The sequence below is a fragment of the Geotrypetes seraphini genome, chromosome 11 (genome assembly GCF_902459505.1).
Source record: "Geotrypetes seraphini chromosome 11, aGeoSer1.1, whole genome shotgun sequence".
Lineage (NCBI taxonomy): Eukaryota > Metazoa > Chordata > Amphibia > Gymnophiona > Dermophiidae > Geotrypetes > Geotrypetes seraphini.
Genome location: NC_047094.1, coordinates 138,395,112 through 138,407,756, shown reverse-complemented (window position 1 = coordinate 138,407,756; position 12,645 = coordinate 138,395,112). Strand labels below are relative to the sequence as shown.

General features: G+C 43.8%; 1 protein-coding gene across 5 annotated transcripts in view; it reads left to right on the top strand.

The window, feature by feature from the left end:
• Positions 1 to 12,645, top strand: part of PARP2 (poly(ADP-ribose) polymerase 2) — a 72,412-nt gene that overhangs the window by 39,077 nt on the left and 20,690 nt on the right. For all 5 annotated transcript variants that reach the window (XM_033963356.1, XM_033963355.1, XM_033963354.1 and 2 more), the window contains exons 10-13: positions 574 to 676; positions 2,113 to 2,272; positions 5,642 to 5,780; positions 10,076 to 10,139. In XM_033963356.1, the coding sequence (XP_033819247.1) occupies positions 574 to 676; positions 2,113 to 2,272; positions 5,642 to 5,780; positions 10,076 to 10,139 (466 nt within the window). The remainder of the gene's footprint in view (positions 1 to 573; positions 677 to 2,112; positions 2,273 to 5,641; positions 5,781 to 10,075; positions 10,140 to 12,645) is intronic.

Sequence of the window (12,645 nt, the reverse complement as noted above, 5' to 3'; positions counted from 1 at the left end):
TTCTTAAAGGGGTCTGTAACTCCAGGATTATCGGGCACACAGACATTCCCCCCCCCCAAAAAAAATCTATTTGTGGAGAGGATGCGGTATATAAACTTAAGGTTTAGTTTAGTTTAGTAATTTTGAACTTTAAAATGGTGCATGTGTTCAGAACTTTACTTCTGAATTTTGGGAGGCGGTTCTGTCCTGGTACCATTTCCTATTTGTGTGCCTGACTAGTCTTTCCGTCTACAGAAAACACGTGTTACAAGTAAGCTGCTTTTTTGATAGAGTTGTGTGGCGCAGTGTTTGTAGTTACAGCCTCAGCACCCCGGGGTTGTGGGTTCAAACCCCGTGCTGCTCCTTGTGACCCTGGGTAAGTCACTCAGTCCTCCATAGCCCCAGGTTAAATAGATTGTGAGCCCACCGGGACAGACAGGGAAAATGCTTGAGAACCTGATTGTAAAACCGCTTAGATAATCTTGATAGGCGGTATATTAAAAAAAAAAAAAACCCCTAATAAAACTTAATTAATCAGCTGGTGTTAGGGGAATAGAAAAGATTGGCATTCTCTTTGAATCTCATCTTTTTCAGATTTTTTGACAAGACAAAGAACAGCTGGGCAGAACGTGGAAACTTTGAAAAGATTGCAGGGAAATATGATATGCTGAAGATGGAATATCAAACAAATACCCAGGTAAGAAGGCATCAGACGAATACCAGGTAGAACTGGTAAGAAATAGTGCATCAAAGATCCCTGTTTGTACCATGCTTCCAACAAATAATGTGGATGACTGTTACCACGCAGATGGGACCTGTGAAGTGGAAAGCTGCCCAGGTTGACCCTAAATGGATTAGCACTCTTCATGTACATGTAGCTGGTTCATTATTGTTAATATACATTTTTTTCTTGTCCAGTTTACTTTTTAGATTTATTTTGGATTTTAGGCAATACAGGAGTAATTTTCTATAGGCACTGGGCTGATTAGCCATTCTACCCATTTATGCTGCTTTCTGTTAAACATTAAAGAGTGATTTTAATAAACTGCTCTGCTAGACTCTAACGTTATTTGATCACAGTTTCCTGTACGCCTGGGAATGCCTACATACGGATTGCAAAAAGTAGGCACACGGTTTCTAGGTGCATATTGTTTCAGGCATAAGCTGTTGTGCAGTTGTATAAAAGCCATTTTCTGCATTTTAAACAAACTTTTTATAGGTAAAAAGGGCCCATGATAACAATAGTGTTAATATGTTAATGCAGGTTAGTAAATGAGACTGCAAGTTTATACCTGAGGCAGTCGTGAGTGAAGTGACTCCCCTAAAATCACAAGGAACGTTGGTGGGAAAAATGGGGTTTGAACCCTGGCTTCACTGATTCTCTCTGCTCGTGGTGCCTCATTTTATGGAGGCTTCTTTTCAGTCCCTCATCATTATTAGGCCTTAGTTTATATTGCTACACCTTGGGTTTTGGCCAGGTACTAGTGACCTGGATTGGCCAGCGTGAGAACGGGCTACTGGGCTTGATGGACCATTGGTCTGACCCAGGAAGGCTATTCTTATGTTCTTATAAGTCTCTCCTCTCCAAGGGCTATTTTCAAAGACAGGTTTGTGCATAAATCCTTTTTCTACATATGAAAAGGGATAGAAACATGATGGCTGATAAAGGCCAAATGGCCCAGCCAGTCTGCCCATGTGAACGTGACCTTAGGTGTGTGGAGCTGTTAATTGTACAAGTTTCAGAAGTGTTTCTGGAGAGAAGCTGGAGTAAGGATTATGCTTAAATGCATACTTCCATAGCAAAGCAGCAGATGAATCCAGAGCCTAGTGGGAGAGTCCCCACTAGGCTCTGGATTCATCTGCTGCTTCTAAAGGAAAGAAAATTAACAGGTAAGACCATAATTTTATCTTCTTTCTTTCCAAAAGCGCATGCCTGCTTTGACTGGGAAAGAGACAAAGTTGTGCACAGACATTTGCATAGGTAATTTTGAAAGGGAATATTCTCCCTTTGAAGATTGGTATAAAGTCTGTAAGTAAAAGCTTGTCGGGTTTTTTTTTTTCACTTGTGTGTACAGTTTGAAAGTTTTTCTCTATATTTTTCCTGTTCTGTGATTCTCTGTCTCTTTCTCTAAGGATGATGAAAAAAAAGAGCACAGTGACATTGCAAAAGTTGCAAAACTGGAGTCTAAGCTGGATCTTCGGGTTCAGAGCCTTATAGAGCTAATCTGTAATATCCAAGCTATTGAGGAAACGATCATCGAGATGAAATATGACACTAAGAAAGCACCACTGGGTGAGCAACTAGATATTTGATTAGACACAGTGCTTTGTTAGAAGGCTAGGGAATATGGTAGATGATGGTAGAAAACACACCTGTTGTGCTATCCAGTATGACTTACCTTACAGCAAAGCTACTCAAATGGCGGACCGCAGTCCATAGTCCAGACCAGGGAGTCTTACATAAGAACATAAGCAATGCCTCTGCTGGGTCAGACCCGAGGTCCATCGTGCCCAGCAGTCCGCTCACGCGGCGGCCCAACAGGTCCAGGACCTGTGCAGTAATCCTCTATCTATACCCCTCTATCCCCCTTTCCAGCAGGAAATTGTCCAATCCTTTCTTGAACCCCAGTTCTGTTCTCTGCCCTATTACGTCCTCTGGAAGCGCATTCCAAGTGTCCACCACACGTTAGGTAAAGAAGAACTTCCTAGCATTCATTTTGAATCTGTCCCCTTTCAACTTTTCCGAATGCCCTCTTGTTCTTTTATTATTCGAAAGTTTGAAGAATCTGTCCCTCTCCACTCTCTCTATGCCTTTCATGATCTTATAAGTCTCTATCATATCCCCTTTAAGTCTCCTCTTCTCCAGGGAAAAGAGACCCAGTTTTTCTAATCTCTCAGCGTATGAAAGGTTTTCTGTCCCTTTTATCAGACGTGTCGCTCTCCTCTGAACCCTCTCGAGTAACGCCATATCCTTCTTAAGGAACGGCAACCAATATTGGACGCAGTACTCCAGATGCGGACGCACCATCGCCCGATACAATGGCAGGATAACTTCTTTTGTTCTGGTTGTAATACCCTTCTTGATTATGCCTAGCATTCTGTTCGTTCTCTTAGCAGCCGCTGCGCACTGTGCTGTCGGCTTCATTGTCATGTCCACCATTACCCCTAAGTCCCTTTCCTGGGTACTCTCATTCAATAACATCCCTCCCATCGTATAGTTGTACCTCGGGTTTCTGCTTCCCACATGTAATACTTTACATTTCTCAACGTTGAACTTCATCTGCCATTTCGTCGCCCATTCCCTTAGTTAGTTCAAGTCCCTTTGCAATTCTTCACTGTCCTCCTTAGTCCGAGCTCCACTAAATAGCTCCCTCTCCTTGTGCCTGGTCAGCATCACTGCAGCTCCCCTCATTCTCCTGCGAATCCTCTGCATTCGCCCTGGGTTGCAACAGTGCTGAAAGCTGCCTCTCCTGCCAGTGGATTTTAATCTCTGCCTCAGCCGCCCACAGGAAGTTACATCACACTTTTACTAAAAGGCCCCAAAAGAGAAAAATGAATAATAAAAAACAATGCAAGGCCTTATTCAGAAAATACTTAAAAGTAGTAGTTAAATAACCTGACTTGGCTGCATTAGGGGTCCACAAATTTCTAAAACACAACATATTAATAATACAATGTATAAGGCATTTACAAAATAATTGAAATGACAGGACCTTTCCTCTGATTGACTCATCAGAGGAAAGACCCTGCTTGTCGGGCTGGCCACAGGCAACCTCTTCTGCTGACTGGCTGCCAATTTGGGTAAGGAAGGGAGGGAGCGAAGGGGTTTGCGGCTCAGGACCATCACCTACTTTTGCTGCTTTGGGGCTTGAGAGAGGAGCGATTTATGGCTCAGGACCGGTGCTGCGGGGAACTTAATTTATTTTTTTTTCTGTAAATTCTTTATTCATTTTTGCATGTTACAAGTGTAGCAGATAAACTCATATGAACTTAAAAATACACACTTGATTAACTTTCATATAATACATTAAGTATAACATTTCATTACAAATTAATATTATTATATATTAATATTATTAAATTAATATTTTGAATATTATGCAATAAACCTAATATTTAAATTATTCTTATTAAATAGAAAAATCCTTCCCTCCCATCACAATATTACATACAAGTATGAAACTGTTGATATAATCATATATTATGAAATAACAAAAATAAAACCCACCCCTTATTTATTTATTTATTTTCACCAACGATTTTTTTGCAGGTTGGTTGACAGTGCCAGTTAATTTTTAATTTTTAAATTCTTTATTGATTTTCATACTTCAATAGTGCAATATATGAATATATAACATATAATACGTCAATACAAGCACATTCAACTTACAATTATACTTAATCACTCATTTTCTCTCATTTTTGAGAGTGCCAGTTAATTGAATACTGGTTAACTGAGATTCTACTCTTTTTGTCTTTCTCAACTAAATTGTAAGCTCTACTACCACTAATTATTTCTCTAGCGCTACCAGACACACGCAGCGCTGCACAGTCACCAAGAAGAAGAAAACAGTCCCTGCTCCAAAGAGCTTACAATCTAAACAGACAAACAGAATGTCATAGATGCAGTTTAAGGGGAATGGATAATCAGCAGAGGAGTAAGGTTAAGGATTGAAGGCTATATTAAAAAGCTCTGTGCAGTATTTGCAGACAACTGCTAGTGCTATAGAAATGATAAGTAGCCGTAGTGCTCGTGGCATTTAGGTGCCCAGACTCTGGTATAGAATTCTATTGGAAACCGGCATTGGCGTGCCCAATTGTAGACATAAATAAAATTACATTACATTACATTAGAGATTTCTATTCCGCCATTACTTTGCGGTTCAAGGCGGATTACAAAAGATTTATGAAAGGGGGTTACAATGGAAGAACATTTGTCATTACTAAAGTTGTAAGGATAGATCATTTGTCATTTCAAGAGTTGTAAAGAGTAGAATATTTGTCGGTATTTGAATGGTAAAAAGTGGAGAGGAGTAGGTAGAAATTTGGGAAGAAAGGGAAACTAAGGAAGATCATTTGTTGGTTTTCAGGTTGTACGATGGAAGAACATTTGTCCTTTCTAGAATTGTAAAGAGTAGATCATTTGTCATATCAGGAGTTGTAAAGAGTGGATCATGTCAGGATTGTTTCAGGAATTTCTTGAAGAGTATGGTTTTTAATTCTTTTCTGAATATCTTGTAGTCTGGGGTGGTTATCAGTAGGTTAGAGATCTGGTTATCTAGTTTTGCGGCTTGAGTGGCTAGAAGGCTATCGTGTAATTTTTTCCGTTTTACTTCTTTGATCGGGGGGGGGGGGTATGAATGGGGAGTGCGTTTTTCTGTGTCTGGTTGAGGTTGCTTGGATGAGGCGGTTGTTTAGGTAGGATGGGCTGTCTCCGTATAGGGTTTTAAATAACATGCAGTAGAATTTAAATAGTATGGCTAAGTGTGGCAAGCAGTTCAGCACGTATGTGGGAGGCGTGCCCGTGACCTGTGCATGCATGCTCCTCTCTTGCACCTGGAGTGCCAAGACATCCTTCATTATTGCCTTGCATAAGTGCAGGCATTTAACTTCAAGGGTGGTGTGACCGCACTGTTCTGATACAAAATCCCATTATCTGTAGGTAAGCTCACGGTGGAGCAAATCAAAGCTGGATACCAGTCTCTGAAGAAAATAGAGGATTGTATCGAGAAGAAGCAAACAGGGAAGGCTCTGGTTGAAGCTTGCAATGAATTTTATACTCGTATACCTCATGATTTTGGGTGAGTAAACTGTCCTTCATCCCCTTCAGCTGGCTTCTCGTTAACCAAAGTGTCCGCATTGCTGCATTTTCCCTAGACCTGGGAAAATGTAAAGGATTTGCATCTACTTTTTCTTACAACTCAAAGTCTTTCTGAAAGTATGAAACTAAGCACATTGTAACAGTCCGTGCTAGTGGAAATGTCTTCACTGAATACAGGGCAAGTGTGTTCAATTTTATCCAGCTTACCTATTCAGATATGAAAATGGCCCCTGCACCCTCATACACATGGCTATTGTTTTCTAGGTAGACTGTCTTTTGCCCCATAAGGTTTTCTTCTTATAACCACCTTCCCATTACCAGCCCCCACCCTGGTGTTTCTTGGAAGCGTGCTTAAAGTGCAACACTGCATTTACCTGTAACTACACTGAGCATGTGAAATTTTCAGAAAGTCCATTTACAAAGGTAGATTACTTTTATCCCTCTAAATTGATTTGAAAATTGCCCTCGCAATAAATGAGGAGCTGCTGAGTTGAAGAAAACTGAAACATCTAATAACCATAAGTGTAATGTGTAAGGCTCCACCATAGCAGGAAGGGTTAGATTGTGATTGAACCCAACCAGAGGCAGCCTCTAAAGCAGTGTGTTGCTAATCTCGAGGCTGCGGCTGGAGGGCACCTGGAAATGCGTTTACGTCGATGCGATGATGTCATGCACAAGTGTGACATCATCATGTTGATGTCCATGCAAGCGCAGATGTCCTCCAGCTGCAGCCCTGAGCCTCCTATTACCGCCAAGGGGGGATGCTGCAGAAGGAGGAGAGACACAGGTGCTGCCTGACTGACTACAGGATGTGCCTCTCACTGCAGGAAGTACATCCTGTAAGCAGTCAGCCGGCACCCCTTCTCCTCGCTGGTATCTCGCAACACACCTGGAATCTGCTATGCTTCTCTAAAGGAAAGTTGTTTGATAGTTTAAAGTATCTGGAATGTGATGGCTGTAGTATAAAGTAGAGGTACATGACATGACATTAGGGACTTCTATTCCGCCTATACCTTGCAGTTCAAGGCGGATTACAAAAGAGCTAACTGGACATTTCCAGTGAAGTTACAACAGTTTTGGTTTTTTGGTTACAAGGGAGGAGAGGTACCTGGATTAATTCCGGAAGAACTTGCAAATTGGATATTAAATTGACTGTACGTTACTGTGTGATATAACAAATAGATTACAGTTAGAGTACAAATAAGATTACGTTACATTTCAGGGATCTGAATACTTGGTTGGTGTTTTGGGGAGGAAGAGATTATTTAAGTGGAGGTTTTGGGGGAGAATTTATCTAAGAGGAGGGGGAAGGGTTGGGTTAAGATATCTGGATAAATTTTTTGAAAAGTAGGGTTTTGATTTCTTTTCGAAAAGTTTTGAAGTCGCCCGTTACCGTCAACAGGTTGGAGATGGAGTGGTTAAGTTTTGCTGCTTGCGTCGCCAGAAGGTTATCAAACATCTTTTTGCGCTGAGTGCCCTTGAGTGGAGGGAAGGCAAAAGGGTTCGGAGTTCTTCTTTGTCTTGAGGTGAGGATCTGGTTTAGGCGGTTTTTTAGATAGGGGGGGTGGAGCCGTTTAATGCTTTGAATAATAGACAGTAGAATTTGAATTGAATTCGTGCTTGCATAGGTAGCCAGTGAGAGTCTAGGAAGGCAGTTGTAATATGATCATATTTTTTCAGGGAGTAGATCAGTCTGAAGGCAGTGTTTTGTATGGTCTGAAGTTGTTTTATCATGTTGGCAGGACAAGGTAGATAAAGGGAATTGCAATAGTCCAGTAGACCTAAGACTATTGATTGGACAATTAGCCTGGGGTTAGGAGAGACACTAACTGCATGGGTCAATGATTGGCTGAGTGGCAGACTTCAGAGAGTGGTGGTTAATGGTATCCTCTCTAAAACATCGGAGGTGACCAGTGGAGTGCCCCAGGGCTCAGTCCTGGGTCCACTCCTTTTCAACATATTCATAGGGGATCTGACTCAAGGGCTTCAAGGTAAAATAACACTATTCGCCGATGACGCCAAACTATGTCATATAGTAAGTGAATGCAGTTTACAGAATTATATGGCGCAGGACCTGCTTACATTGGAAAGTTGGTCCTCAACCTGGCAGCTAGGCTTCAATGCTAAGAAATGTAAGGTCATGCACCTCGGAAGCAGAAATCCATGCAGGACGTACTTCTTAAACGGAGAAACTTTAACTAGGACTTCAGCAGAACGAGATTTAGGAGTAATCATCAGTGCAGACATGAAAACTGCCAATCAAGTGGAGAAGGCTTTCATCTAAGGCAAGGCAGATATTGGGTTGTATCAATAGAAGTTTCGTCAGCCGAAAGCCTGAAGTCATAAAGCCGTTGTACAGAGCCATGGTGAGACCTCATCTGGAGTACTGTGTGCAATTCTGGAGGCCACATTATAGTAAAGATGTGCGCAGAATTGAATCGGTTCAGCGGACGGCCACCAGGATGATCTCGGGGCTCAAGGGTCTCTCGTACGAAGAGAGACTGAACAAATTGCAGCTCTACACTCTTGAGGAACGTAGGGAGAGGGGAGACATGATCGAAACATTTAAGTACCTCACGGGACGTGTCGAAGGGGAAGATGATATTTTCTTTCTCAAGGGACCCTCAGCCACAAGAGGGCACCCGCTCAAACTCAGGGGCGGAAAATTTCATGGCGACACCAGAAAGTATTTCTTCACAGAGAGAGTGGTTGATCATTGGAACAAGCTTCCAGTGCAGGTGATCGAGGCAGACAGTGTGCCAGACTTTAAGAATAAATGGGATACCCATGTGGGATCCCTACGAGGATCAAGATAAGGAAATTGGGTCATTAGGGCATAGACAGGGGGTGGGTAAGCAGAGTGGGCAAACTTGATGGGCTGTAGCCCTTTTCTGCCGTCATCTTCTATGTTCTATGAATTGTGCTGGGTTGAAGAATTTTCTTATTTTACGTAGATTTCTCATAATTAAAAAAGCTTTCTGGGATGTTTTATTGATTTGGGACTGCATTGTGCAGCATCTGTTTATCGTTACTCCTAGGAGTTTGAGTTCGGGCTGTATTGGGTATTTGGTGTTTTTAATTTTCAGTTCTGTGATAGTGGGAGTTTTGGCCTTTTCGAGCAGAAGGAATTTTGTTTTATCTGAGTTTAGTTTCAGTTTGTGGTCTACCATCCATTTTTCCACTGCATCTAGGGTTATTTCCAGTTTTGCTGAAGTGGTGGGCTCTGATGGGTCGAAGGGGAAGAGTATGGTGATGTCGTCTGCGTAGCTGAAGGATGTAACATTTAAGTGATCTAAAGTGGCTCCAAGGGAGGAAATAAAGAGGTTGAAGAGCGTAGGTGATGGAGGTGATCCTTGTGGAACTCCGCATGGGTTGGACCATGGTTCTGATTTGATATTATTGGACTTTACCCTGTAGGATCTTGATTTGAGGAATCCTTGGAACCAATTGTAGACCTTGCCTGAGATCCCAATGGCGTCAAGTATCAGTAGCAGTATGGAGTGGTCGATCAGGTCAAATGCTGCGGAGAGGTCAAGTTGGATTAGCATCATCTTTTTGCCTTTGCTAATTTGCTGTCGAGCTGTGTCTAGTAGTGTTACAAGTAGTGTTTCTGTGCTGTGTTGGTTCGAAATCCTGATTGTGAGGGGTGAAGTAGGTTATGGTCTTCCAGGTAGTTAGAGAGGGTAGAGGGACCAAGGAATCCTTTCAAGAACATATGACAAAGGGTCCAGAGAAGAGCGACTAAAATAGTAAAGGGGCTGGAGGAGTTGCCGTACAGTGAGAGATTGGAGAAATTGGGCCTGTTCTCCCTTGAAAAGAGGAGACTGAGAGGGGACATGATCGAAACATTTAAGATAGGGAGAACGAGAGGGCACTCTCTAAAGTTAAAAGGGGATAGTTTCCGTACAAACATAAGGAAGTTCTTCATCCAGAGTGGTGGAAAATTGAAACGCTCTTCCGGATTCTGTTATAGGGGAAAACACCCTCCAGGGATTCAAGACAAGGTTAGACAAGTTCCTGCTGAACCGGAACGTACACAGGTAGGGCTAGTCTCAGTTAGAGTGCTGGTCTTTGACCTAAGGGCCGCCATGTGAGCAGACTCACGATGGACCACTGGTCTGACCCAGCAGCGGCAATTCTTATGTACTGCTAAATTATCTGAAAACCCTTTTTTTTTCTAGTTCTGTTATGTAAATTGATGATTAAGAAAACGCCAGCAAAGCACCATTATTAATCTACAGTACTTCTTAATTGAAAATCTTATGTCCCTTTCAGATTGCGAACACCACCCCTCATCAAGACAGAAGAGGAACTGAAGGAGAAGATCCAGTTGCTGGAGGTGAGAAGCCCTTGAAAGATTTTGAACGTACCCTTTCTCTAAAAGAAGGATGGTGTGCTGCCAGCTGCTCTTATTTCTCTGTCTTTCTTCCCCCCCCCCCCTCTCTCTCTCCTACATTTGCATCAGTGTTGGAGCCACATTTCACTGTCAGGTACCAGAAAGGATCATATTTGCTCATCTTCAGAAGCAGTAGTATAGGAGGGTGTTAACTCCTAAGCACAAGTGGCTCACTGGATACAGTCCTTAGCAGTAAGTTTTCAGGATTCCCCTGAGATTTGCATGCACTGTCTCTGCTGTATGCAAATCTATCTCTTGCATATTCATTCAAGGTATCCTGAAAATCTGGCTGGATTGGTGTGTCCCAAGGCTGGGTTAAGAACCCCTGGTCTAGATAGACCCTTACCAAGTTTCAAGTTTTATTTTTGTTTGATGAATCGCTTATTTAGTTTTACTAAGCAAGATACAATATTAATAATAATAAAAAAAGCATGTATTTAAACATATCGTTTAAAATTTAAAATAATGGGTTAGACCGACAGACTTACAGACTAATAAATACACAAGGTAAGTAGGGGTAGAACTACAATTCAATAATTTAAAGAACCGAAGAGAGCCATAAATGGAAAGAACATTAGGGAGGGAAAAGTGGAAGCCTGAAGAAATGAAAAAAAATAAAACAAAAAACTAATGTAAAATTTGAACATAATTTAAATTATCCCAGGACAAGCAGGCAGATATTTTTAACGTATGGGTGACGTCACCGACGGAACCCCGGTACGGACACTTTTAACTAGAAAGTTCTAGTTGACCGCACCGCGCATGCGCGGGTGCCTTCCCGCTCGACGGAGGAGAGCGTGGTCCCCAGTTTCTTCGTTTCCGCGGAGCGAAGAAGACGCATGTGCTTTCAACGGCTGTTGAAATCTCCTTCCTTGCCTTCCCGCTCGCGTATTTTTCTTATTTTACTTTTCCCTTCGGGTTTTCTTTTTGTTTCGTTCAAAAAAAAAACCAAAACATTATTAATTAGTTTTTTTCCTTATTTTTCTGGCGGCCCCGGCGGGGCCTGTTGCCAACATACAGGCCTCCGGGTTTGATTTTGCGGAGGCCGTATTTCCATTCATGCCCCCTCAGCCGGGCTTTAAGAAGTGCCAGCGGTGTGCACGCCCGATCTCTCTCACTGACCCACACAATTGGTGTTTACAGTGCCTGGGTCCAGAGCATCGGGCTGACACCTGCACCCGCTGTGCCACTCTTAAAAAACGTACGTTAAAAAATCGGCAGATCCAGCAGAATATTCTTTTCGGCACCGGTTCTGCCATGGAATCTGCCACACCATCGACGGCGCCACCGAAGTCGGCACCGACTACATCGACACCGCCTGATCCTTCTTCGGGGTCGATAGCGCCAGGTAAGCCGGCTAAGAAGCCTTCCACTTCCCTGGAGCGCCCTCCTGCCACAACGGCAACACCAGTCCTCCCGGCATCGCGCCGACCCCGCAAACGCTCCGCCCCGATATCGGTGAGTGCCTCGTCATCGGCCTCCTCATCGCCGGGGCGTGAAGCGGCACCTATGGTACCGAAAAAGAAAAAAGCGGTACCGGTGCCTCCTCTGGACGACCGCATAGCGGCCATACTCCAAACCCAATTGCAGGAGCAACTACAGCAACAGCTCCAACATCTGTTGCCGGCAATGTTGGCCCCGCTACTTCCGGTACCGGACCGGCCCGAGCATCGCTCCATACCACCGGAGTCCACTCCATCGGTGCCAATGAACACATCCATGCCGATACTCTCGGCAGAACCCATTAATCCTCTCATTCAACTACGATCTGACGCCGATCCTCCCCGACATCGGGAACGGCACCAGGCTCCCCGAGACCAAGACCGGCACCGTTCTTCTTCCCCCGGTACCGTCTCCATGCGTTCTGGCAAATCTCTCTCAAAGACTCGCCACGCAGAACCATCCACACCGCCGTCCCGTCCCACGCACCCCGACGTCAGGGACCCGGACCTATGGGAGGAATCCCAACCCGGTACCGATGAGGAGCCTTCCTCATCCGATGAGGAACCTTCCACACTTACATAAGAACATAAGCAGTGCCTCTGCCGGGTCAGACCAGAGGTCCATCCCGCCCAGCAGTCCGCCCCTGCGGCGGCCCAACAGGTCATGACCTGCCTTAATCACCAGAAGGGGCCCCCTTGCCTCCTAGGTTTCTCATCGAAGTCCTATCTTCCCATCAATGTCCTAACCCTCCGGCCTTGCACCTGCACGACCTGGTGAGCTGTCTATACTTATGCAACACCCCAGCACCTCCCTCAGTACCCCATGATCCCCTTTTCCCTCAGGAATCTGTCCAATCCCTGTTTGAATCCCTGTACTGTACTCTGCCGGATCACTTCCTCCGGGAGCGCATTCCATTTGTCCACGACCCTTTGGGTGAAGAAAAACTTCCTTGCATTTGATTTGAACCTATCTCCCTTCAGTTTCTCTGAGTGCCCCCTCGTACCTG